Here is a 27392-nt window from a genome sequence, read left to right as displayed (position 1 = left end):
TGTGGCACGGGGGATATTAGCTCCCCCAACGAGGGATGGAACCCATGTCCCCTGTCCGGCAGGCAGACCCTTAACCGCTGGACCACCACAGATGTCTCGGTCCGAGGTTCTTAAATGTCTTAGTGGGGACTGTGGTTCCTTGAGGAGATAAGTGAGAGACTTCTCAGACAATGACTTATATCCCAAGACAATAAGGTTCCATCAAGATTTCATCTGACTTCCAAACAGGATTGTAAACCACTGAATGAGATCACCTCTAAGCTCTCGTTCATCAGGATCTTACTACTCGGTGCCTTCAGTCATTTACCAGTATTTGAAGAGCTTCAGGAAGAACTTCCATTATCATACTTAAATTAACTACTAAGCATTATTTTTCTTATAAACAAACCTAGAAATTAAGATTTGGAATCCTAAAATTCTTGGTTTTCACTGAATGGGAAGAAAACTAACATTAAAAAAAAAACTTCAGTTAAATTTTTTTTTTCCTATTGAGAGCATAGCAAGCAAAAATAATAAAGCATTGTACTAGAATATTTACTTTAGGGGTGTCAACTGCTAAAAATTGTTATCTGGTTTACAAATAGATTTTTAAAATTTCAGTTATATTTTATTAAAAATTAGTTTAAAATTAGACAAATTATGAATAATTAGTAATAAGACATTACCTCTCAACACTCATGCTTTTCCTCTCTCCATCCCTTGAAATGAAAAAAATAAAATGACTTTTATTTGCTTTCCAAACAACACTGAGTTCCTTTTAGTCAACCAAAATGATTTAAGATCAGCTACCCTTTAGAGATCTCAATAATATTTTGGATTAAAAATTATACATCATTAAATACAGTGAATATTTTAATCTAAAAACTATCACCAAAGAATGTAGATAGGTAAGCTAATAGAATTACATGTGTGATGGATCAAGTCTATATCTATCAAAGAACACATCTGCAAACAGGATATTATAAATTGTTTCTATTAAAAACCTGAATATCAAAACTCACAACTGATAAAATCAACAGAATGTGGTAGCATAACGGCTTTCAGTTACAAGATATAATTGAATTTTGAACAGTCTGATCATCTAGTTTTTGGCCTAGGACACCTCAGCACTAGCCTATTTATTCCTTATACCACTCTGCATAAGCTCAGTCAAAACGTGCTCTGCGGCAGTAGGATGATGACTGGGGATCTGAACCACCTCGTTAGGTTGGATTCTAGCTGCTCTGACAGGACTAGCTAAAAGCAAAAAGCTGAAATGACACATAGATTACTCATTTTCCAAATAGTTCATGAACCAATTATGAATCGAGTACTGTTCTAGGCCTTGGAGATACAATAAAGAACACAAGAGAACAAGTGACTGCCTTTAAGAAACTTCTATCTTCGTGGAGGAAAACAAATGCAGAAATAAATAGAGAACAGATTCGAAAGTAAGAAGCACAAGAGATTAAAAAAATAAAGCAAACCAGGGAAACAGAGAATGTGGATAGAGAGGAAAGTAGGTTTGCTATTTTATATTATTAAAAATTACCCATGAGTTTCACTTAAAAGCATTATCTACATCTCTACCACTGGTTAATATCTGCTATGTTATATTAAAAACTATATAGTTGCAAGCACTATGGAAATAAAAAGAGGGTAATTCTTGGAATAAAGAAGACAGTTTTATTTTCCAAAGTCTTCAAATACTGGATTATTTATAGTACTGTGATGTCCTTCTCTTATCTTTCATTACATCCACTCAGGATCAAAGTCAGCTACCTGGATTCGAAAGAATGGGGAGCACAGAAAGATGAGAAAAGCAACAGCATAGGCCTTGCAATCTCTGTAAGATTTAACAGATTTAACTGATTAATCAAACATTTTATACACCTCCTATGTAATCTTTTAGTTTCAGTCCAGTCACTCAGTCGTGTCCGACTCTTTGTCACCCCATGAACTGCAGCATGCCAGGCCTCCCTGTCCATCACCAACTCCCGGAGTTCAACCAAACTCATGTCCATTGAGTTGGTGATGCCATCCAGCCATCTCATCCTCTGTCGTCCCCTTCTCCTCCCGCCTTCAGGGTCTTTTAGTTTACTTTAGTGTTAATTCTCATTCTTGTTTAGTGCCTTCTTTTCACCCACCCTGAACAGTGTACCCTTTTAGCTCTGGGATTCTTCTTTTTAAGACCAGGAGGAAAGAGCAGCAGGGAGAAAACACAGGGCTTCTAGTCTAGTTGTTTCCTCTTCTCCGAGGTCTTTGCCTGGCTGGCCCCTTCAGATCTCCACTACTGGAGGACTACAGCCAGCACCACCTCTTACCCTCTCAAGTCAATTTCTATGCCCCTACTCTGCCTTACTTTCTTCATCTGGTGACTTTCTTTTTCCCATACTACTCAGCACACTTTATGAAGGCAGTATTTCATCTTGTTTACTGCTATTATCCCCAGTGCCTAGAATGGTGCCTAACAGAATGTACTCAGTAGAAGAGGAGAAATGCAGGTAGTCATTACATCTGTTTACTTAAAGAGTGAGTTCTGGGGCATAAGTCATCTTTCTTTCCTCAACAATCTGACCACCAGTATTTTTATGTTCTGAACAAAGAACAAGGCAGGTTCAGAAAAGAAAGCAACCATCCATCCTCTTACCCATCTATCCAGCTGCTGGAGCCAACAACCTAGGAGGGATTCTTTATCCCTCGTTTTCTTTTCTCTCATATCCAATCTTTAGACTCTAATTCAAAAATTATATTCTGAGCTGAGCCTAAAAGAATTTAAAACATGTTATCCTTCTAGCCTCTATCTCAATGGTAAAAACTGTTATTTCAGCAGACAATAAAGAAAAAGCAGAATGATTATATTATAGGTACAGATACCTTGCCAGGTGTGTTGAACCTAGACCCAGGGAAATATGAAGGAAATGATGCCAAGATGTTTCAGAGAAAAGGAGAGAAAGTAACGCCCTCTGTTGGTACAGTTCTGTACAAGTAATAATTCCAAGGGCCTTTAACATTTTCTCTGTAACTTTTCCTATTCCGGAAACCTAGAAGAGAGTCAACATTTATCATTAATACATTTTAAAATTAAGGTAAGAACTGATATTATAATCTTATCATACCTTTTATAACTCATAAAAGGTATAAATAATGTCCTAGTTTCAAAAGTCATGCAAGAAAATGGCTTTAAATAATTTGTGGCCGTATTTCCTAAACTCGTGTTACATGGGAACTTAAAACTTTAAATTCCGTGGAGTTTTTAAAAAGCATTTATAAAAGAGTTTTGTGGTCATATAAACTCAGGGAATGGTAGGATAAATGACTTTTTATTCTCTTTTCATTTTTAAAAATCAAAGTTATAGTTGACATACACCATTAGTTTCAGGTATACAACACAGTGATTCAACATTTATATATATTACAAATCAATCACCACAGTGAGTCTAGTAACCATCTGTCCCCATAGGAAGTTATAACATTATTGACTATAGACTCGACTTTTCTTAAAAAAATAACTCTAAGTTTGTACTTCTTAATCCTCTTTAACTATTTCTTCAGAAATCAGAGGGTATATATAGAGGATAAATGTCATATAAAATCTCACCTTTCTAATGGGTAAGTCCTTGATGAAGTCCATTACAGCTTGCCTGTTAGGTAGAATTTGGTATTGTCCATTTGGTTTATTCTTATCACTGCATACTTTTGCTAACATCGTATTGGGTGCAATGCCTTTAAAGAAGAACACTCCAATGACTCAAAGAACATGATGTGTATAATTTTAAAACATGTGATAACAATACATAAAAAAATTGAATACAAAAATCTGAAATTATGTGGAATGCTACTTTAAAAATGCATTTGATTACTCTTTATCTCCCCAAGGCTTGCTATGATTTCAGGAAAAGAAACTGTATTAGTCATGTGGCAGCAGAAATGAGGAATATTTAAATCTCCATGGTATCTTAAAGTTTAATTTTTGAGTTTAAGTGATAATACTAGTTTCCTATTTTATTTAGTAGGAATACAGTCTGTCTTATAGAAAAGATTGAGAATATAATTTAGGATGAAAGCTTTCTCTTTGAAAAGATCTTTTGTATAGATTACCCACATAAAGGAAAAAAAAAAATCAAAGATTCTGGTTTCTAGTATATTTAAAACAATGATAATGAAATGTGCACATACTTTATACGCACACAAAGCAAACCACTTTTCAGAGAGGTGTTTTATAATTTCTAGGTGTCTTAATGATTAAGATAACTAGAAATAGGTATACTCAAATATAATAGTTTATTTCAATTTTTATACACATCATTCTAAAATTTATTACTTATTCTCAAGCTTTGCCCTAGGAAGAAAAGACTAACCCAATTATAATATGGCTTTGCTAAAATAATCTAGGGTCCTCATGGGTATCTGTTTCTACACTAAGACACAGAGATATCCTCATGAGTGACTGACAGATGGAAAGCTCTTTTTCCCTTTACCAGATGATCCCAGATTGCTATGCAGCTTGCTGGTGTTTTTTCTGTCTTGTCCATATCCTGTACGGTCAGCTGGGCCCTTTTTTTGTACTGTAAGTCTTCAAAGGGAAAACTGATAAAGTATTATGTCCAAAACCAATTAAAATATATTTTGTTTTGAAAAAGATAGCTACATGAGCTTTATGGTAAGTTTTTGCTTTGGACACATGGACGTTTCTGCTTAATTCCCATTTATCTATAGGTTCACAGCATTCTAAATAGGTAAACTGTCAGAAGTTAATTAAAAAACGGCCAAGTAAAATTTGTGAACTATACACTTTATAACGAGAAACGACTAATAGTACATTTGAATTAGCTAGTCTGAAAGTTATAACTATCAGAACCACCAATATCCTTTTAAGTACCTGCACTGGCTGTGAGGGTTGTTTTCTGCTCGATTCTGAAACGAATTTCCTTTACCACTTCCTCCGCTGATGTTCCAAAAACAATTGAGTTTTGGTGTATTTGAGGATTATTTGGTTCTTCAAAGTTCACTTGGAAAGGATTTCCTGGGGACTGCAGATCAGGAGGACTATCTTCAAAAAGGAGTGGAGAGACGGATCTTTCACCCTCACTCAGTTTATCAACTTCCTTTCCTGGTTTATCTAAATTGTAAACAAGAACAGTAATTCATCTCCATTCTAAGAAGTACATACTTCATAAATTATGTTTCCGTCAATCTTTTTAAAGACAAACAAATCTCATTTAGTTTTGTTTCTAAGAACCAAGGTCAGAAACATTATCATTTATATTTTTAACTGTTTAACAAAGAAAACACTGATTCTAAGATTTTCTTAAAAAGAATATCACCCATTTCCATCGTATACAGTTTAAAAAGAAATAGCTTAGGTAAAAATCACTAATGTTTGAACAAAATTAGTTGAAAACTAGAGTTGGAATTAGATTCACAGTACTTTTTTCTTAAAAAAAAAGAAAAAAAGTTTTTTTCCCTTTCATCTCTAGGAGAAAAAAGAACCTTAAGTTAGAATTTAAGAATAAGGAAAAGGCATTAGGCAATCTAGAGTAATTATGCCTGAAAGACAGATTTTATTTTTAGGGGGGAAAAAAACCTTATCGTTTTCTTCATTCATGGAAGAACTTTCCAAGTGTTAAAATAATCTGAATTTTATTCTTTCAAATGTTGATTTTAGTTTTGACTTTTCTTTTTTATAAAGTATCGCTCTTACTAACAGCACATTTGAAATAAATAGAAATTATTTTTGGAAGTTATACTTCGTTAAATATACAAATTCTTAAGGTCTAATCAGATTAACAATCATCCAAGTTTAAGGGTGAGAAGCCTTTATTATCAAAGGGCTGAACTAATATTACTAAAAAGTAAAGCAAAAATATTAATCTGGTTATTACCTCTTTTTTTTTAATTACCTTTTTTTAAAAATTGTGTTTTTCATGAATTTAAACTGTGAAATACATTTAAATCTATACCAATGTCCTCAGGAACAAATCCATGAACTTTACTTTCTGGGCTTAATGGAGAAGAAATCGGTTTAAGTGTAAAATTTATAAAAACAAGATTAACAATAGAGCTTTCTGAGCCATTCCATAATTCTTTTTTATTTTTGGTGGCCCCAAGTGGCTTGTGGGATCTCAGTTCCCAGATCAGGGATTGAACCTGGGGCATAGCGGCCAAAGCACTGAATCCTAACCAAGAGTCCACCTGGGAACTCCCTCCAGCTCATAATTTCATTTACACATAAACGTTTTCCAAATTAAGGTACATACAGAAGCAAAGATTAAATTCTTAGTTCCAAGGCACATACAAATGTATTATACTTAAAAAATGAAGCTGGTTTTTCAGAAAGAGTTTACAGATAACGCAAATAATATGACAGACCCCTGATTAGTATCAAATTTTAAAATATTAATATGAATTAAGTCACAGATATTTTCCAAATCTGAATTCCCAGGCCACTACAAAATAAGCCTTATTTTCAAATTATACATTAGCTGTTATTTATGTACTTCAGTTCATTTTCCATTATCCGGTTTTAAAATACAGAGCAATTCTGAGGGGATTAAGACTGTGGCACAGTTGAAATGGCCTCTACCTGGACCCTTTTCCCCACCTAGATGTGTGGAAGTCAAGGTAAAGAGCTATGGCAAACCTGCAGGTCGAGTAAGGAATGTTCACAGCCCCCTTCTGCAGCCCCTTCTGCATGCTTCATACCCAAGCTATTGCCACAGCATCCTCACGTGAGGCACTGACTATGGAGCTCTACGACAGAAAGCAAAGCCTGCCGTTTTCAGGCTCTTTGTTCAGTCACTGCTGAATGGTGCAGTTACCTTTTCAATCTGTCTATTTCTCTGTGAGGCCTGGCTCTGCAACCAGCCACTGAAGTGGTTTCTCATTTGCTTTCTGAAAGAAATATCTTTTAAGCCCCATAACTGAGGTGATCAAAGTGAAAAATTAAGGTTTCTGATAATCTGAAATACTAGATTAAGGATCCCATCTGGATGCCAAGTGCTAAAAAGTATTCGGTACTGTATTTTAGTTTTTTATATTGGCTAGCATCATCCAGATTTATAAGAGAGAATAAACATAAAATTATTATTATTATTTTATTTCTATATAGACATGGTAGTTAATAATACTTTTCCAAAACTGCACCTTTTAGAAAAGGGGCAAACAACAGAAAAATGCCTTGGACTTTAGAGGAAGCTATGTCAACCACCTTCTATGACTCCAATTCACTGTTGAAAGCTTCTCTTGGCATAACGTGAAATCAGATACACCTGAAAGTCCACAGGGACTTAGATATGAAAAAAAAAGGAAAGTATTTAAATTGCCTAAGAATATGAAATATATGAAGAGGAAAGTACATAAATATTAAGAATGACAGGTATTAAAAATTCACATCCTCATAATGAGTTTGGATGTACAGTAAATGAAAAGAACATTAGTAGGGAATGAAAACACTTATCTTAGCCCCAATATAATTTTTTATAACTTATTGTGAAAGTAATTGTTATAGGGTCTTCTCAGGTGGCACAGTGGTAAAGAATAAGCCTGCCAATGCAGGAGATGCAAGAGATGCAAGTTTGATCCTTGGGTCGGAAGGTCCCCTGGAGTAGGAAATAGCAGCTCAGCCTAGTATTCTTGTCTGGAAAATGCCACGGACAGAGGAGCATGGCAGGCTACAGCCCGTGGGGTTACAAAGAGTCAGACACAACTGAGCATGGCACGCCAAGAATATAGGAGACACTTGCAGAGTGATTCAATGTAACTGTGGATATTTCATGGTTCCCCGCCTTTCTCTTGCGAAAGTTAAGGAACAGAGTACGATTTTAAGCAATCTCAGGCTTTGTGTGTCACTTCCCCAAACAAGTTCTACTAAGAGCAAAACACCTTTTGCTTCAAGACTCTACGTCCAGAAACTGTTTACTGCTTATATTGTTTAATGTTTCCCTTAAAGAGAGAGACCTTAGAGCTCTAAGCAAGGTGATAAAATTATGATTTGATGTCCATATTAAATCTGCTCCTAAGATGTGAGCCCCAAACCATGGCAGACTGTCCCCTCTGAAGCAGGTAATGACTTGTGCACATGAAACGTGGCTGTGGGTTTCAGGCAAACCCTCTGTTTCTACCTTTGCATCCAGGTGAACTTTGCCCAGGGGTCCAGGGCAGCGCTGGCATTTGAAGTAATCCCACCTCAGACAGAGAGTTGACAGAGTACATCATATCTGCGTGTTTTTTGGCATTGTTTTGGATAGATGATAAGGGTCCCATTTGAAAAAACCCTTAGGGTCATAAAACTTCTGTTTCATTATATAGAAAAAGAGTTAAAATAAGGTCTAAGGCAAAGAAGGGACTTGGAGAATCATTAATTTTGGCAGGGTTAAAAACAGTAATCACAGTAACCAGATTATGGAAAATCTATGTAATAAAGGGGAAAAAAATCCCATTCAATGTTTTAGTATGTTTGAGACAAATTTTTTTTAAGTGTATTTTCTATTATTAACAGCTACAACCAAAGGCTACCTTAAACAGAGAACCTCCTCAGATTCAATGCAATCCAACCCTCAGTTAAGTTAGATCTTAGGAAAAAAAACCTGCTATGAAACTACTTCGGGTAGGGACTCTGCACACTCAAAGTCTAGAGATTTAAGAATTTCATTTGGTTTAAAAGTGACATTCCACACATTTATCTCAGAAATCCCACTGGTATATTTAAGTTTCTGATTTTCATTTTTAATACTTTTTCATAATAAAGCTACATCTAGTCCTACATCTATGCCTGCTAACTGGTTAATCCAAAGGATTTTTTTAAAAGTCTGACCATTCTAATAAATTGCTTACCGTTTTCTAGAGAGTTCCCTGCTGTGATGAAATACTTCCTTTTGTCCTCAGGCCAATTTTTTCTTTCCTCTAAATGCTTTGTTATATTCAGGTAGGCTTCATCAAGACTCATGGCCATAAAATTGGGATCATAATCAGTAAGGATTTCCTTAACCTTCAAAAGGAACATGTTTAATATCATTCTGATAGGCAGAGAAAAAGTTAAGCAACATAATTTTATAGCAGGTCAAAAGCTGAAGTGGGAACAACAGGATCTTGCTCTCCTTTTATGACCTTTTTTGTTCATTTTAAAAAGGAATAATCTTACATGAAGGTACTATGTTGCTTTAGAAAGTAGTTCTACTTCAATTAATTATATCTATAAAACTTCATTCAATAATATATGTATCCATTCAGAAAACAAAACAGCTATCAGGATTTAGAATGGAAAAGATGACAAAAATATAGTGTTAAGTCTATGACTATATTAAATGATGGGGAAAAGTCTGGAGTTGCACTTTGGAATAAAAGAAATATGTAAAGACATCAGAATCTGCATGATTCCAGAAATTCCTTTTATAGAAGATAATTTTATTATATGAAACTATGAAGTTTTTTAACCACTGAAGTATTAGCTGAAATTAAAGGAAATGGTTGCCAAAATAATATATATATTAGAAAAACATATTTGCTGAAATATGTAATGTTTCATCTAGTGTTTTAAAGCTGTCTGTGTTATCATGAGAAAATTTTTTTAGATGTTTTATTAAAAGAAAGCTTTTTTGCTTAATATAACTACGAACAGCTGAATCAAAGGTAATTTTAGAAAATGTGACAAAAAATTTGGCCAAGCTCTACTCAGAAAGCACCTTAATTAGCTTTGTTCTTATAGAAGAAATCATTTTTACAATGTGCTCAGATGGAATCTTTCTCGTGAAAATGGAACTGGAAAGTCAGTAGTTGGCAGCCAACTAAGATGATTCTGAATGAGAAGTGCTCTCTGGAGACAATGAGTACTCACTCACTTCCTTTACATAAGATACTTCTTCAAGAACAAAAATAGACAGGCTCCAGTAAAAATGAAGTACTGAGGCTTGTAGAAGAACAGTTACAGCAACTCCATTCTTTTGGATAAAACAAAAATGGCTTTTTCTTAAACTTTTAAACAAGCCATAAATATTAATGCATTTGTTGTCAGTGAATCTGCACTATAGTTCATTTACAGATAAGAACACACTTGTCATCCGCAAATAAACTAGTTAGATCCTGATCAAATTTGAAGACAGATTTCTCTAACTTATGTACATGACGAAAGGGAACTAAAACAATTTGGTTCTCATTGTTACGCTGTTAGGAGTTTTACTGACTTAAAGCAGAACTTAAAAGTCTTTGAAGGATTTTCAAACTTATTAGTATTAAAAGCCTAGGTGGCTCAGTGGTAAAGAATCCTCCTGCTAATGCAGGAGACGTAGGTTCGATCCCTGGGTCAGAAAGATTTCCTGCAGAAAGAAATGGTAACCCACTCCAGTATTCTGGCCTGGGACATCCTACGGGCAGATAAGCCGGGCGGGCTACAGTCTATGGGGTTGCATAAGTGTCAGACAGGACTCAGCAACAACAACAACAGATACACGGTAACCTGTGTGAAGGTGCCTCCCCTTCCCTACCACCTCTGCAGAGGCAGGCAGCAAGGCACTTGCTTCCACAGACTGGTTTTTGAAAGAATTGTTAAAAACTTAAAAAAAATTGGGGTGGAATACCATTTTAATTTGGGGGAGTTTTCATTTCTAGGGGAAATGAGGTGGAACACAAATAAGAAGAGCGAATCTAAAGACAGTTTACATGACTAAATGGTAATAAGTGTGAGACTGGAGTTTTTAAGTGTTTCGATTCAGACAGCAGTCTTTAACACAGTGCGTTTTGCCACAGTAGTCTAAACATATTTTGACACTGTACAGTAAAATTTCAATTTCTGACTCAAGTTTTAGCACTGGCAAGGACAGTTTTTCATATATCACACTTTAGGCAATTTTCATGAATAACCAAATCTCTATTTTTCAGAGATCCTCTTCAAAGCAACAGACTATTCCCCTTTTTCTTTGATTATGGTTTTCGGGATATTAAATGCTCATAAGCACCTTCACTAGATTATGGGGCCAGGAGAGCAGCTAATCAAAATAAGTTAATTTTGTCACTGTTAAGAAACATTGATAAAAAATTTACTCAGAAAAGAGCTTGGAATTAATGTTATGGGATTAAGTCTGTAGATTATAAACATAAGGTGACTCTAGAAGAAAATGCACATTGCACATTAACAGAAAAATAGCTAAAGTTAATTTAGGTTATAATTATGGTAATGCAGGGTTTTCTGGGGAGGTAAGAATTTTCCATGCAGATAAGAAAACACATGGAAAAGCAAAAAAACAAGAAACAAAAGCTGGGAAATAGAAGGGTATAGTCTGGACATATATGCAGCTCAATATTCGATACATAAGCTGAGGAAGTGGTAGAAGCGAGACTTAGAGGGGTAAGCTAAGCATAGATTCTGCTGCGCTATGGTATTTGGACCTGTCTCTCTATATGATGCGAAATCAACAAGAAGCTATAAGTAGGAATGAGATAGCAGACTTACCTCTCTACTCACAGCTTGGTATTTGTCAAAGTTTGGGGGCACTATAATAAGCTGTGGGCAGAGTCTTTTAGCAATAAATCCTGGCATGGCTGCACGGACACCAAATCTCCTTGCGTGGTAGTTTGAAGTAGTCTGAAAGAAAGCGGACCATGAGGGGAAAAACATTCAAACCAAAATTGCCATATTGATTGCTGCTTTCAAAAGAAACACATTACTGATAGGCATTTTCAATTCAAAGACATTTCTTTTATAGGCCACTGTCTCAAATCAAGCTTTTGCCTTCGTCATATCATGGTATAGTACCACGACCCTCTCCCACTGCTGTCTCATATTTATAACGTGACATGAGGTAAAAAGCAAGACTGTGCTATTAAAAAAGGTTCTCTTACATTTCAAGTAACTAAACTTCATTGGCTTTAATGACTATATGTAACACAGTACATATAAATGTTTAGATGATAGAGGGAGATGTTACATGAAAGTTATACTAGTATAAAGCTATATATGGAAGTCACAGAAAGTAAAAAAGTATCTCAAGTAATAGTATAGTATAATAGTATGGATTTAGAATTTGCTCTGTTTGGGATTTGGGAAATTTTTCATCTACAAAAAATGAAATATATGGTCTAATATATGGTCAGTTAAATTAAGTCTCGAACATGAAACGATTAAAGCACAAAAGAACTTTTAAAATTAAGCTTTATTTCTTAAGGCTGGAATACCTCTTTTGGTGAACACATTTTAACTAGGAGATGGTACTTAACAATTATGAGAGTAGACAGGAAAACATTACTTATTAAATCCTGCTGATGAAAATACCTGGCAACAATCTAGGCTAATGTGGTATGCCACAGTACCATTTAGAAAAAATTAATCACAAATGGAATCCTTGGAATCTAAAGTGAAAATTCAAAGAATGTAAAACAAAATCTACCAAATGAAAGGGTAGTTCAGAAATGATCATATAAATTTGCCATTTATAGTTTTCAAGTGGCATTTAAAAAATCTTGATAGTAATCAAAACTATGCTAATCCTGGGTCAACATTCTGGAATAGAAAATGCAGACAGCACTTGGAAGATGAACCAATGCTTTAAATGTTAATATGAAGAAACCTATTGGGATTGATATTAAAAAAGCTAGATCTACAGTAGAGTAGAAAAACAATTTTATATATGAAGTCCTTTAACCTTTAGGTTTGTGGGGGATTGTAAATCACAGTCACAATCTTTCACAGTTCCTCCTGTCAAAAGGTGGGTTCTAGTTCCTCTTACCAAGAGACTAGTGTTGTGACTTGCTTTGACCAAAGGCATGTGAGGGAGTGACATTATATGAGTCCTGAAACCGAGGCATAAAGAAGTCTGCAGCTTCTGCCTTTGCTTTTGTGGGGTCCAGCAACTATGCGAAGATCTCATGTTAGATTACAGAGATCTCATTACCAGGATTTAATAAGACCATGTGGAGGAGAAAGCACCATGTGGAGGGGAAAGCCCATAGCTGGAGGGACATTAGTGAAGCTATTTGGGATCTTTCAGCTCCAGGTAAAGTCCTACCCAACCCCAAGTGGGATAAACAAACCCTCCCCATTGTACTCTGCTCAAATTACAGAATCATGAGCCCAGATGAATGTTCACTAAGTACTAAAGAGGTTCATGTGCATAATTTCACATAAAAACATGGTGATATGTATTCTTAATAACATTGAATATACTTTTTTTCAAGTATTAGTTGATGATCTGTAGGAAAGGCGAGTATACTTTCCTACAAAGATTATTTTAGAACCAGGACTGTCAGTTGCCTAAATACTTGTGGGAGCAGAGATAATGAACAAACAGACTGTAGTTTCATAATGAAATAACAACTCAGGAATCATGTTAATAGCTATCGAAGGCATTGAAAAGAGTTAGAACAAGGAAGAACCTTCCTTATTTCTCTTGCGTGTTTTTTTTTTTTTTAAACCAAACTCATCTATTTCAGTTGCTATTTCTAATTCCCAACACATTTTTGGCTACACACAGCTATCCTGGTCACTTTCACCTGCGATGGTGAGGGTGGCAATAAGGAAAAGCCACACAGTAACAGAAAGGCAAGGGTTTCAAGTCACGGAAAGAACTATTTAGTTACAGTACTTATATTAATAAAACATGTTACTCCAAAACTGGTGTTGGTAAACTTTTTCTGTAAATGTTCAAACACCTTAGGCTTTGCAGATCATATGGTCTCTGCGGCAATTACCAACTCTGCTCTTTTAATGAAACAATAATAAATGAGTGGGTGTGACAGTGCTCCAATAAAAAATTTAAAATTTTTATTGGAGTAGGTGCCACGGTGGTAAAGAATCTGCCTGCCAATGCAGGAGGCACAAGAGATGTGGGTTTAATCCCTGGATTGGGAAGATCCCCTGGAGTAGGAAATGGCAACCCGCTCCAGTACTCTAACTTGGAAAATTCCGTCTACACAGTCCATGGGGTCGCAGAGTCGGACACAACTGAGCCCCTAAGCACACACATACAGTTGATTTACATTGCTGTATTCAATAAAATTTTATTTACAAAATAAGGCAGCAGGCTGGATTTGGCCTATAGGCCATTATTTGCAAATTTCTGCTTTAGAATAACATTTCTTTTTCTTTATTTTTCAATTCTCTTTAACTAGAACAGTTACTTAAGCAAAATATAATTTGCAACAGAAAGATAAAATGTCACTCTATCATTTACCAGGTTTGTAACATTTTCTTGAGAAATCTGTATTTAGGTCAGGAAGCAACAGTTAGAACTGGACATGGAACAACAGACTGGTTCTAAATAGGAAAAGGAGTACGTCAAGGCTGTATATTGTCACCTGCTTATTTAACTTATATGCAGAGAACATCATGAGAAACGCTGGGCTGGAAGAAACACAAGCTGGAATCAAGATTGCCGGGAGAAATATCAATAACCTCAGGTATGCAGATGACACCACCCTTATGGCAGAAAGTGAAGAAAAACTAAAGAGCCTCTTGATAAAAGTGAAAAAAGAGAGTGAAAAAGTTGGCTTAAAGCTCAACATTTAGAAAACAAAGACCACGGCATCCAGTCCCATCACTTCATGGGAAATACATGGGGAAACAGTGGAAATAGTATCAGACTTTATATCTTTGGGCTCCAAAATCACTGCAGATGGTGACTGCAGCCATGAAATTAAAGACACTTACTCCTTGGAAGGAAAGTTATGACCAACCTAGATAGCATATTAAAAAGCAGAAAAATTACTTTGCCAACAAAGGTCTCTCTAATCAAGGCTGTGGTTATTCCAGTAGTCATGTATGGATGGGAGCGTTGGACTATAAAGAAAGCTGAGCACCAAAAAATTGATGCTTTTGAACTGTGGTGTTGGAGAAGACTCTTGAGAGTCCCTTGGACTGCAAGGAGATCCAACCAGTCCATCCTAAAGGAAATCAGTCCTGAATATTCATTGGAAGGACTGATGCTGAAGCTGAAACTCCAGTACTCTCTCTGGCCACCTGATGGGAAGAAATGACTCACTGGAAAAACCCCTGATGCTGGGAAAGATTGAGAGCGGGAAGAGAAGGGGACGACAGAGGATGAGGTGTTTGGATAGCATCACTGACTCAATGGACATAAGTTCGAGTAAACTCCAGGAGTTGGTGATGAACAGGGAGGCCTGGTACGCTACAGGCCATGGGGTTGCAAAGAGTTGGACATAACTGAACTGAATTCATAACACTGGGAACATTATAAAACACTTCTTTGAATTTGTCTTCTTATCTGTCAAATGGAAAGAAAAATGTGTACCTCAAGTGATGTTGAAAGGATTCAGTAAGTGAATACCTATAAAACACCTAGAAAAATATTCTGATAGAACTGGTAGAACTTAATAAGGTCTTTTCCCTTCATGAACTGATTACTTGAATATGAATATGTCATGAAACTTCTTTTTTGTCTCCAATCTTACCTACTTACCAGCATACTCATTGATCCTACAGCAATGGGTTTATCCTTCAGCTCTGGATTGTCCCTCATTTCTACAGCTGCGTAGAAAGCATCCATGTCAATGTGCACTATGGTACTGTTCAGATCCCGGCTCTGTTCCAATTCCATTGCAAATCTGTCAACCTCAATTTTTAAACAGTTAACACATTTTAGGAATATAATATCGAAATACCAGTAATCCTAACACTAACCTTTTTTTCCCCCACTTCACTTGCGGGATCTTAGTTTCCTGACCAGGGATTGAACCCAGGCCCATGGCAGTGAAAGCACCAAGTGCTAACTGCTGGACTGCCAGGGAAGTCCCAACACTAATCTTATTTTTAGTAGGTGTCTGTTTGTCTCTGTCCATCCATCTGGCCAGCCACTCATCTATCCATTCCCATACCTATCTATGTATATTTGATTATTGTTTATTAAGATTGGTAATGGCTTTTATTTCCACGAGGATAGGCAGTCTGTTCTCAAATATCATTCCCTACCAACTCTTTCATTTTTCAATACCCACAGGTACATAATAGGTACTTAATAAATATTTACTGAATGAATAAAGCATTCCAACTGCTTATATATCAAATAATTCTACTGCTTTATAAATTTGGAAAACTTACTGTAACTAAAAGCTTCTGTTTAGGTAAAATAAACAATTTCTATTTGACTCATAATATTAATGTCTTAAAATACTAAGAAAGGAAATGCACAATAAACGATTATACTTCTTTGGCATATGATGTTTATGTTGAATAGTACTGTACAACTGATTGTCTTAAGGCATGATGTAAACATTTCCTCTGTAGAATTGCTATTTTAAGGCTAAAATTTGATAATTGGTAGTCTATTTGAATCAAAATCGAAAATTTAATCTACAATTTATTCTTTCATGAAATTTCAACAATAACAATGAGAAATTTTGATGTTTAAACAATTTTGTTTCTTTGAGAAAAACAGTTAGACTGATAAGAAAGAAGAAAGAGAAATGAAAGAAATAACCAAAGTAGGGCAGTGAGAAAGGGCTTATGTAGCAAACATACCCATTCCCAAGTGTTCCGTTTTTGTGGCATCTACTGTGCAGGCTGAAAAAGCTAAATATACAATATTCTAGCTTCCTCTGCAGCTGAGGGTGGCTATGTGACCATTTTAATCTAGTAACATATAAGGAAGTCAGTAAGGCCATTAAGTAAAATCATGAAGAGGAGAGGGAAGAAAGCTACTGAATGAAACAGAATACATGAAGAGTGTGGAGGTGTGTCTGGCACATGGTGCAAGTTTAACAAATGCAAGTTTAACTCATAAAAGATCACTGGAAAACTTCACAACGTAGCAATAAAAAATTAAGAGAAGAGCAGCCAGAAATAAGCAAGCGGGGTGAGCTCTGAATGAGATGTGACAATCCCTAGACTAGGTTTTCTAAAAGGTGGAGACTTTCAGGCGGGTATAATGGAGCCTTTCCCCTTGTTTGACTTCTTGTTTTCATTCTGCAGAAATTTTCTTTTCAAGGTCTTCTTTCTTAATGTTACAGTGACACTAGTTAACTCCTAGGTTACAAGTTAAAACTGTAACTCCTTTATCCTTCAATTAAAAATCATTTTAGCAAAAGTAAAACCAAAACCAAACAAGCAAACAAAAAAAACCTTGAGAAAACAAAAAACTGCAAGTCCTCTTTTGTAAACAATCACTCTGATTCATATTTGTCTCCAATAGCCACAGTGAGGCTTTCTAGAGGATCCAACCTTGCTTAGCCTAAAACTCACTGAAAAACCTAGCTGCTCTGTGTCTTCTTCAGGCTGTTCCTCTGCGTACAATGCCCTTCCTAGTTCTGACACCAACCCTTCAAGGATCGACTCAGACACCCGTCAATCACAACTGGATCTCTGTCCTCTGTGCCACAGAATTCAATGTTCCCTTATTTGTTTTCTTGCTCTTATTATGGCACTTACTGTACTAGATTCTAAATTGTGAGTTCCATCAGGAGAAAGACCTTATCTGCTTTAAAAATTTTTCCCCATTGGGAGATTAAAAGGTACAAACCTCCAGTTACAGAATAAATGAGTCATGACAATGAGATGTACAACATGGGGAATAATATTATAATAATGACTTTGTATGATGATAGATGGTAACTATAGACTTACCATGGTGATCATTTTGTAACAGAGAAATCAAAACACTATGGTGTACACCTGAAACTAACACAGTGTTACAGGTCAACTGATCTACCTCAGTTAAAAAAAAAAAAGATGAATAAGATTTGGGCTCTAAGGTACAGTATGATGGCTAATAGCTAACAATACTCTACTGATTCGTGAAAGTTTCTTAGAATGTAAATCTTAAAGGTTAGCAACGTGAAAATAAAGAATGGCAACTATACAAATACATTCCTCATAAAAGAGAAAGGGAAGAGAGACTTATACACCCATTTATATTTATCAGTATAAATTTTATTCTTTTATATATGGATATGATTTAGCATTGAACAAAATATATATATGCTTATTACATACATATAATTTATATGTATATCTCATTTAAAAGGAGAAAACAGTATTTGTAGAAAAAGTTTGGAGAAGGCTGATTTCATGCAGTGAGACACTACATCTAATAAATAGAACTTTTTAACATTATTCCAATTTATCATCCAGATTTAAAATAAATATTTCTTCCAGTACTTCAATTTTAAAATAGAGAATAACATCCCGACATTAAAAAGATGTAAACAAATCATGGAGACTAATAAAAACAAGGGTAGATTAATCCAGAAAATGTGCCTAAGAATTGAGTCGACTGAGTATAAGGGAGCAGCATCTGAAATATCTTAACCCAGAAACACTGAAAAGGAAGAAGACAACAAATAGAAAGCAAGCCAAATGGGGGGAAAAAAACACCTCTCCGTAGACTCATAAGTTAATGCTCTGACAGTTTCTTTAACAATCTATTGTCTTTCTGTGCTTACAGCAAGTGTACAGTTGCCAAAAGGAAACCTCGCCACCGAATGACTCACACATTCCACTTTCCTTTACTAGCCCTCATTGGTCACCCTTGTCTGAACTCTTTTCTTCTACATCTACCAAATGCACACCACTGCTTTTTTCCAGTTTCATCTGCTGAAATCCTCATTCATAGTTTCCTTCCCTCCATTTCTCCTTCGGAATGACTTCCAAGTCTCCTCTCTCTTGCTACAGTTCAGAGCCAGTGTGTGTCACAGTGGGTAAGGGCTTTGTTTGGGTCTCAGGCCTGCCACTTACTAGTTAAATGACAGTGGGCAACTCAACCCCTCTCATTTTTACTTTATTTGTAAAGAGGGACTGGTGTGCTACAGTCCATGGAGTCACAAAGAGTCAGACACGACTGAGTGACTGAACTGAACTGAAGGAGAGACTAAACCAATTTCAAAAGATGGAAGGAATTAAAACAGATACCCATGTAATGCACTTATCTAGGGATATGGTAAGGGCTTAGTGATATTACCTATAGTTTTTAAGGTAGAAATGATATTTGTTGATTATATTATATGTAATATGCAAAATGCTTATGTTAACTCACCTACTGGTCAAATTAATTGAGAGGATACTTACTATCCCCATTTTATATATGAAGCTAAAGCTGAGGAAGATTATGTAATTTGCTCTAAGTCATAGAACTGGTAAATGTTAGAACTAAACCTGGAAATCAGGTTTCTCTAAAGCCTATATTCTTTCCATTATATCATGATACTTCCCTAAAACAAAATTTTTTTAAAGGTATTTAACACTGAAATAAGCTCAGAGTTCTAGTGGCATATTTTATATCCATATTATATCTTATTTACATTTAAAAAATTACTTTTAAAAGATTTAGGAGATTACTTCAGAAATACTGTTTTTTCATTTTCTTAACTTAGTATTAACCTAAAAATTGTGGAATAAATCCAAGTTCTCCAAATCAACCGTTAAAGTGGTCAAAATGCACTGATTTACTCAGTAGTTGCCATTTAATATAACATGGATGCTTATCTATTCAATCCAAGAGCCCAAGTTACAATAAGATGCTTTGACAGCTACAAAAATGATTATGCTTTTAAGAAGTTTAATGAGGATGGGATTGGGTAGGGATACTTAGAGAGGTTCTGAAGAAACATCAGGTGAGTTTATGCCTTCAGAGCTTACTTATTACATATAATAAAATATCTATTACATATAACAAAATATAGTAAAATAAAATATTATTTGGAAATTTCATTACTTCAAAACAGAAACACGTTTTCCATGAAAACCTGTTCTTTCAGATCTTCCAGCCTCCTTAGGATTTCCTCAATCCCCTCCCACTTATATAACTTCTTTTAAAGGAAGCTCAAAAACTGAAACAATTTTACAATCAACAAAAAACACACTTCCTGCCATTTCCTTTGTAAAAGATGTCACAGAGCCTCCCATGGAATAGTCAAGTAAAACCGTTAACAAAATGTGAAGTTCTGCTACACAGTGTAAGGGATTCTCTATTTCTTCAGATTATTAGCATATTAAGGATATGAGTTTTAAAAGCAGTATAAACAGCAAGACGTTGCTATGCCACTCCTATGTATTACATCTTTAAAACTTTATTAAAGATATTTGTAGGCTATAAATAAAAAAGAGTTCCAGAAACTAAACTGCCTAAGGAGTAACATCAACTTAAAAACAATGTTACTTTGGACGGGGTGGAATTTCTTTTCAACGCGATGAAATAATGCTTAATCTTGTATGAAAAAAACAATGGATGAAAAGAAAATGTTTTTCTAAAGAAGAGTGGTGAGGGGTAGTATTAAACTGTGTTATTATCATTCAATAAATAAAACTATGGTACATATTAGAAAAATCTTTATAAGTGACAGACAAAAAGTATTTATTATATGATAAGATCTATAAATGAGGAGAAATAAACTCTAGAAATGTGAGCAAAGAATATTGCTTTGGACTGCTAGTTGAACCCTGAAATCTATTCTCTTCCTTCCATAGTAATAGATTTTTAGCTGAACATATGGCTACCCACTTAAGAGAATATATTTGATAGCTTCTCTTGTACTTAGGTGTGGCCATGAAACTCAAATGTGAGTTAAGGTAACACGCTTAACTTCTCTTTCACCTGCTTAATAGCAAATTACTTTCCTTCAATTAAGTTTTCTCCTTTTCTTTCTTTCAATGTATAACAGAACCTGAGTCTCTAAATTACTATGGTGATCAGAACCACCAGAGCAGCTGGGACTACTTAACCTATAATGTGGGAAAGAAAGAAACTTATTTGAACCATTATATTTTAGGGTCTCTTGTGCCAGTTATTTAGCCTATATCCTAAAAGAATAACAGAGGATATTCCCACAAGAGGGAAATACTGATGTCTAACTTATACGTGAAAAGACATTCTTTCTCTGTTGTAATCAAAGGAGGACAAATTAAAACAACAATGATATTTTGGACATGGTATCAGCAAAAACTAAAAGACTGATAAAGTTGATAAAATTGAGTTTTACACAAGTATGTGAGGAAACCAGCATTTTTATGTTGAAAATGTAAAATGGTACAATCTTTGGTGACAATAACAGGACAAGAGTGCAAAGATACACAAATACCAGCGATCATCACAATGTCACGTACCTCCATAGACTGAGCTGCCACGAAACATTAAAAATGATGATTTGACAAATTATCTTCAGTCACGATAGCAGACTTAACATAGAAGATTAAAAGACTAGCCTGTACTCTAGGAAAGCATATGTCCAAAAAAATGACATACTAGTTTGGTAAAGAAAATAAAATTTATAATATCTGAACTCCCATCATGAGAAGAATTTTATAGCATACCTGATTAATGTTATAATTTTATTGCTAAATTATAGCTTAAAGTACTTTGTAAAACTGAATCAGATTTTGATAGAGGGTAAAACTCTTTAAATGTAAACTTTAGTTTTACTGCCTTGAGTTCTCAGTCTACCACCTAAAGCCTTACAGACTGGCTCTTCTCAAACTTTTCTACTGAAAGAACTTGTAATACCACAGGAAATTAAGCATTTATTCCCCAAAAGAGGCCAAAGAAGCCAAACGACCCCAAACTTTTAGAAGTCTTGTGTTTTATCTTAAAAATTCATGTACATTTGGCATTCTACCATTTACGTGACTTTTACTGTAACACAACTACATTTCAAAGTACTTTCAAATTTAATTAGTCAACATGTTCCCCCAAACCTTTTTTGAACAATTAGTTTTTCAAAAAACATGTCACATTTATCTTGGGGCCTTTTCCAGCTGCAACATATGTATATAATAAAAAGAACAAAAGCTTTGGATTAAATCCTAGCTCTGGCAACTACCTGTCTTACGAAGCTGGGCAAGTCACTTAACCTAACTAAGGCTCCATTTACTCTAATGGAGGTGACAATGCTTAGGTGTGGGTCTTTATGTAAAAACATTTGGGCAATTTTTTACAAAGTTGTGTGCACATTTGTTAAATTTTTATGCTTTACAATGTAACAAACATTTACGTTTCAACTTGTTTTCAGTTATCATTTGACCATGATGCATTTTAACTACCAATTATTATTCTACCAGCAACTACTATATTTAGCAATTGAATTAATACCTGTAATTGTGCTTTCCTTAGCTGCTGGCTGGTAATTTGAGCTTTTTGTTGCATCATATTTTCAATTCTTTGGTTGACTTGCTTTTCTTTCTTGAGCTCATTTCCATAAAATCTGGACCCCTAAGGTAGGAAAAGAACGCATAGCATAAGAGAAAGGGCTGAAGGAAAGCATCACTGTGAACTGATGGCTAAGAGTACAGACCCTAGAAAAAGAATGGCTTGAATTCAAAACTTATCTCCATTCCTGACTAGCTTGGTGACCCTAAAGTTCATTTTATTATGCCTCAGCCTCCCTAATCTGTAAAATGAACTTACAGTTACCTAAATCACAAGATTGTTGTGAGGCAGTAAGCACAGTACAAACTCTCCAAGATGAGTACAGATCTCCATTTGGGAAATAAAAGCATATCCTAGGTGGGATCCTCCAGGCACACCCAAGGATTTAGTCAGCTGGGTCATCAATTATCTCCTTTACTTTCATTGAAAAATTATTGTAAAAAATTAACAGAAACCTCAATTAAATACTCGGAGATCAGAAGAGGGAGCTCTGGCCCCCTTCGATGATAGCAGAAAGCAACAAAAAGAACAAAGTCTTTCCTGGCAACGACTCAGCCAATGAAAAGTCATGGCCTCTGTTTACTATATACCCTTGCCAACTTCCTTTTCTCCTCTTGGAAAGAGTTCTCTTTATTTTTGCTGAGCACTTGCACGTGGCTTACCATGGCTGCAGTCCTTGAACTGCAATTCTCTGCTAATCTCAAACAAACCCATCATTTTTTTTAAATGGAGAAATAATTAGCAGTCTGTTTTAAGTAAACAGGACTTTTAAATATTTAATATCAGCCATTAAATAAAAGTAGAAAGTAACTTTTAGAAAATCATCTATCATTCCATCAGTGAACATACTATCTACCTATCTATAAGACTGATGGACATTGAGATCATTTTTATATTTTGGCTATCATGAAAAATGTTGCAATGAACAATTGTGTACATATTTTATGTGGTCACATGTTTTCATCTTCCTTGGATATGTATCTGGGAGTGGAATCTCTGTGTTACATGGCAACTCCCTGCTTAACCCTTTGAGGAACTGCAAAACTGTTTTCCAAAATGGCAGAAGCATTTCACAAGTCTACCAGCAATGTATGAGGATACCAATTTCTCCATATCCTTGCAAAATCTGTTACTGTTTGTCTTTATTACAGCAATTCTAAGCTATAATACTATGAATATATCTCATTGTGGTTTGGGGATTTTTTGCTTTTTTAGGTACACTGGGTCTTCGTTGTGGCATGCAGGGGGCTTCTTTAGTTGTGGTACATGGGCTTCTAGAGTTGGGCTTAGTTTCCCAACCAGGGATTGAACTTGTGTCCCCTGCATTACAAGGTGGATTCTTTTTTTAAAAAATTTATTTATTTTAATTGGAGGCTAATTAATTTACAATATTGCGGTGGGTTTTGCCATACATTGACATGAATCAGCCACGGGTGTACATGTGTTCCCCCATCCCAAACCCTCCTCCCACCTCTCTCCCCATCCCATCTCTCTGGGTTGCCCCAGTGCACCTGCTTTGAGTGCCCTGTTTCATGTATCAAACTTGGACTGGTCATCTATTTCACATATGGTATCATACATGTTTCAATGCCATTCTCTCAAATCATCCCACCCTCACCTTCTCCCAGAGTCCAAAAGTCTGTTCTTTATATCTGTGTCTCTTTAGCTGTCTTGCGTATAGGGTCATCGTTCCCATCTTTCTAAATTCCATATATATGTGCTAATCTACTGTATTGGTGTTTTTCTTTCTGACTTACTTCACTCTGTATAATAGGCTCCAGTTTCACCCACCTCATTAGAACTGACTCAAATGTGTTCTTCTTAATAGCTGAGTAATATTCCATTATGTATATGTACCACAACCTTCTTATCCATTTGTCTGCTGATGGACATCTAGGATGCTTCCATGTCTTAGCTATTGTAAGCAGTGCTGTGATTAACACTGGGTTACACGTGTCTCTTTCAATTCTGGTTTCCTTGGTGTGTATGCCCAGCAGTGGGATTGCTGGGTCATATGGCAGTTCTATTTCCAGTTTTTTAAGGAATCTCCCCACTGTTCTCCATAGTGGCTGTATTAGTTTGCATTCCAACCAACAATGCAAGAGCATTCTGTTTTCTCCACACCCTCTCTATCATTTATTGTTTGTAGACTTTTTGATAAAACCCATTCTGACCAGTGTGAGATGGTACCTCATTGTGGTTTTGATTCACGTTTCTCTGATGAGTGATGTTGAGCATCTTATCATGTGTTTGTTAGCCATCTGTATGTTTTCTTCAGAGAAATGTCTGTTTAGTTCTTTGGCCCATTTTCTTGGTTGGGTCATTTATTTTTCTGATATTGAGCTGCATGAGCTGCTTGTATATTTTTGAGATTCTTTGTCAGTTGCTTCATTTGCTATTATTTTCTCCCATTCTGAAGGCTGTCTTTTCACCTTGCTTATAGTTTCCTTCATTGTGCAAAGCTTTTAAGTTTAGTTACTTATTTTTGCTTTTATTTCCCTTACTCTGGGAGGTGGGTCATAGAGGATCTTGCTGTGATTTATGTCAGAGTGTTTTGCCAATGTTTTCCTCTAGGAGTTTTATAGTTTCTGGTCCTACATTTAGATGTTTAATCCATTTTGTTTTTGTGTATGGTGTTAGAAAGTGTTCTAGTTTCATTCTTTTACAGGTGGTTGACCAGTTTTCCCAGCACCACTTGTTAAAGAGAATGTCTTTTCTCTATTGTATATTTTTTCCTCATTTATCAAAGATAAGGTGTCCATAGGTTGTGTGGATTTATCTCTGGGCTTTCTATTTTGTTCCATTGATCTATATTTCTTTCTTTGTGCCACTACCATACTGTCTTGATGACTGTAACTTTGTAGTATAGACTGAAGTCAGGCAGGTTGATTCCTCCAGTTCTGTTCTTCTTTCTCAAGATTGCTTTGTCTATTTGAGGTTTTTTTTGTATTTCCATACAAATTGTGTAATTATTTGTTCTACTTCTGTGAAAAATACCATTGGTAGCTTGATAGGGATTGCATTGAATCTATAGATTGTTTTGGGTAGTATATTCAGGATTGCATTGAATCTATAGATTGTTTTGGGTAGTATATTCATTTTCACTATATTGATTCTTCCAAGCCATGAACATGGCATATTTCTCCATCTATTTGTGTCCTCTTTGATTTCTTTCATCAGTGTTTCATAGTTTTCTATATATAGGTCTCTTGTTTCTTTAGGTAGTTTTACTCCTAAGTATTTTATTCTTTTCATTGCAATGGTGAGTAGGATTCCTTAATTTCTCTGTTTTCTCATCGTTAGTGTATAGGAATGCAAGGGATTTCTGTGCATTAATTTTATATCTTGAAACTTTACTATATTCACTGATTAGCTCTAGTAATTTTCTGGTGCTGTCTTTGGGGTTTTCTATGTAGAGGATCACGTCATCCGCAAACAGAGTTTTACTTCTTCTTTTCCAATCTGGATTCCTTTTATTTCTTTTTCTTCTCTGACTGCTGTGGCTAAAACTTCCAAAACAAAGTCTATGGGGTCGCAAGAGTCAGACATCACTGAGTGACTAAGCACACAGCACACATTTCCTTCTATGCCTGCTTTCTGGAGAGTTTTTATCATAAATGGATGTTGAATTTTGTCAAAGGCTTTCTCTGCATCTACTGAGATAATCATATGGTTTTCATCTTTTAATTTGTTAATGTGGTGTATCACAATGATTGATTTGTGAATACTGAAGAATCCTTGCATCCCTGGGATAAAGCCCACTTGGTCATGATGTATGATTTTTTTAACATGTTGTTGGATTCTGTTTGCTAGCATTTTGTTAAGGATTTTTGCATCTATGTTCATCAGTGATATTGGCTTGTAGTTTTCTCTTTTTGTCTGATTTTGGTATTAGAGTGATGGTTGAATGAGTTTGGCAGTTTACCCTCCTCTGCAATTTTCTGGAAGAGTTTGAGTAGGATAGGTGTTCAGTCAGTTGAGTTCAGTCACTCAGTCATGTCTGACTCTTTGCAACCCCATGAATTGCAGCACGCCAGGCCTCCCTGTCCATCACCAACTCCCGGAGTTCAATCAGACTCATGTCCATTGAGTTGGTAATGCCATCCAGCCATCTCATCCTCTGTTGTCCCCTTCTCCTCCTGCCCACAATCTCTCCCAGCATCAGAGTCTTTTCCAATGAGTCAACTCTTCACATGAGGTGGCCAAAGTATTGGAGTTTCAGCTTTAGCATCATTCCTTCCAAAGAACACCTAGGACTGATCTCCTTTAGAATGGACTGGTTGGATCTCCCTGCAGTCCAAGGGACTCTCAAGAGTCTTTTCCAACACCACAGTTCAAAAGCATCAATTCTTCAGCGCTCAGCTTTCTTCTCAGTCCAACTTTCACATCCATACATGACCACTGGAAAAACCATAGCTTTGATTAGACGGACCTTTGTTGGCAAAGTAATGTCTAGGATAGGTGTTAGCTCTTCTCTATGATGGGTCTGTTAAGATTTTCTATGTCTTCCTGGTTCAGTTTTGGCACGTTGTACTTTTCTAAGAATTTGTCCATTTCTTCCAAGTTGTTCATTTTATTGGCATATAGTTGCTGATAATAGTCTCATGATCCTTTGTATTTCTGTGTTGTCTGTTGTGATTTCTCCATTTCATTTCTAATTCTGTTGATTTGATTCTTCTTCATTTTTTTCTTGATGAGTCTGGCTAATGGTTTATTTTATCTTCTCAAAGAACCAGCTTTTAGCTTTGTTGATTTTTGCTATGGTCTCTTTTGTTTCTTTTGCATTTATTTCTGCCCTAATTTTTAAGACTTCTTTCCTTCTGCTAACCCTGGGGTTTTTCATTTCTTCTTTTTCTAGTTGCTTTAGGTGTAAAGTTAGATTATTTACTTGATTTCTCTCCTGTTTCTTGATGTATGCTTGTATTGCTATGAACCTTCCCCTTAGCACTGCTGAGTCCCATTGGTTTTGGGTTGTTGTGTTTTCACTTTCATTCATTTCTATGCATATTTTGATTTCTTTTTTGATTTTTTCAGTGATTTGTTGGTTATTTAGAAGCATGTTGTTTAGTCTCCATATGTTTTTATTTCTAATACTTTTTTTCCTGTAGTTGACATCTAATCTTACTGCACTGTGATCAGAAAAGATGTCTGAAATGATTTCAATTTTTTTGAATTTACCAAGGCTAGATTTATGGCCCAGGATATGATCTAACCTGGAGAATTTTCTGTGTGCACTTGAGAAAAAGGTGAAATTCATTGTTTTGGGGTGAAATGTCCTATAGATATCAATTAGGTCTAACTGGTCCATTGTAGAATTTAAAGTTTGTGTTTCCT

The 27392-nt window shown here is 35.6% G+C and overlaps 1 protein-coding gene across 2 annotated transcripts in view; it reads right to left on the bottom strand.

Moving 5' to 3' along the window:
• POLK (DNA polymerase kappa) overlaps positions 1-27392 on the bottom strand; it is an 83749-nt gene that overhangs the window by 10559 nt on the left and 45798 nt on the right. The window contains exons 3-10 of one of the 2 annotated variants that reach the window (XM_004010194.6): positions 22002-22121; positions 15387-15539; positions 11426-11557; positions 8815-8968; positions 4862-5101; positions 3581-3705; positions 2857-3023; positions 666-698 (exon numbers count right to left, since the gene is read on the bottom strand). In XM_004010194.6, the coding sequence (XP_004010243.4) occupies positions 666-698; positions 2857-3023; positions 3581-3705; positions 4862-5101; positions 8815-8968; positions 11426-11557; positions 15387-15539; positions 22002-22121 (1124 nt within the window). The remainder of the gene's footprint in view (positions 1-665; positions 699-2856; positions 3024-3580; positions 3706-4861; positions 5102-8814; positions 8969-11425; positions 11558-15386; positions 15540-22001; positions 22122-27392) is intronic. The other variant, XM_042251986.2, reaches the window with a different exon arrangement.

Source organism: Ovis aries, chromosome 7 (assembly GCF_016772045.2).
Source record: "Ovis aries strain OAR_USU_Benz2616 breed Rambouillet chromosome 7, ARS-UI_Ramb_v3.0, whole genome shotgun sequence".
Taxonomy (NCBI): domain Eukaryota; kingdom Metazoa; phylum Chordata; class Mammalia; order Artiodactyla; family Bovidae; genus Ovis; species Ovis aries.
This window is presented reverse-complemented; position numbering and strand designations above follow the sequence as displayed.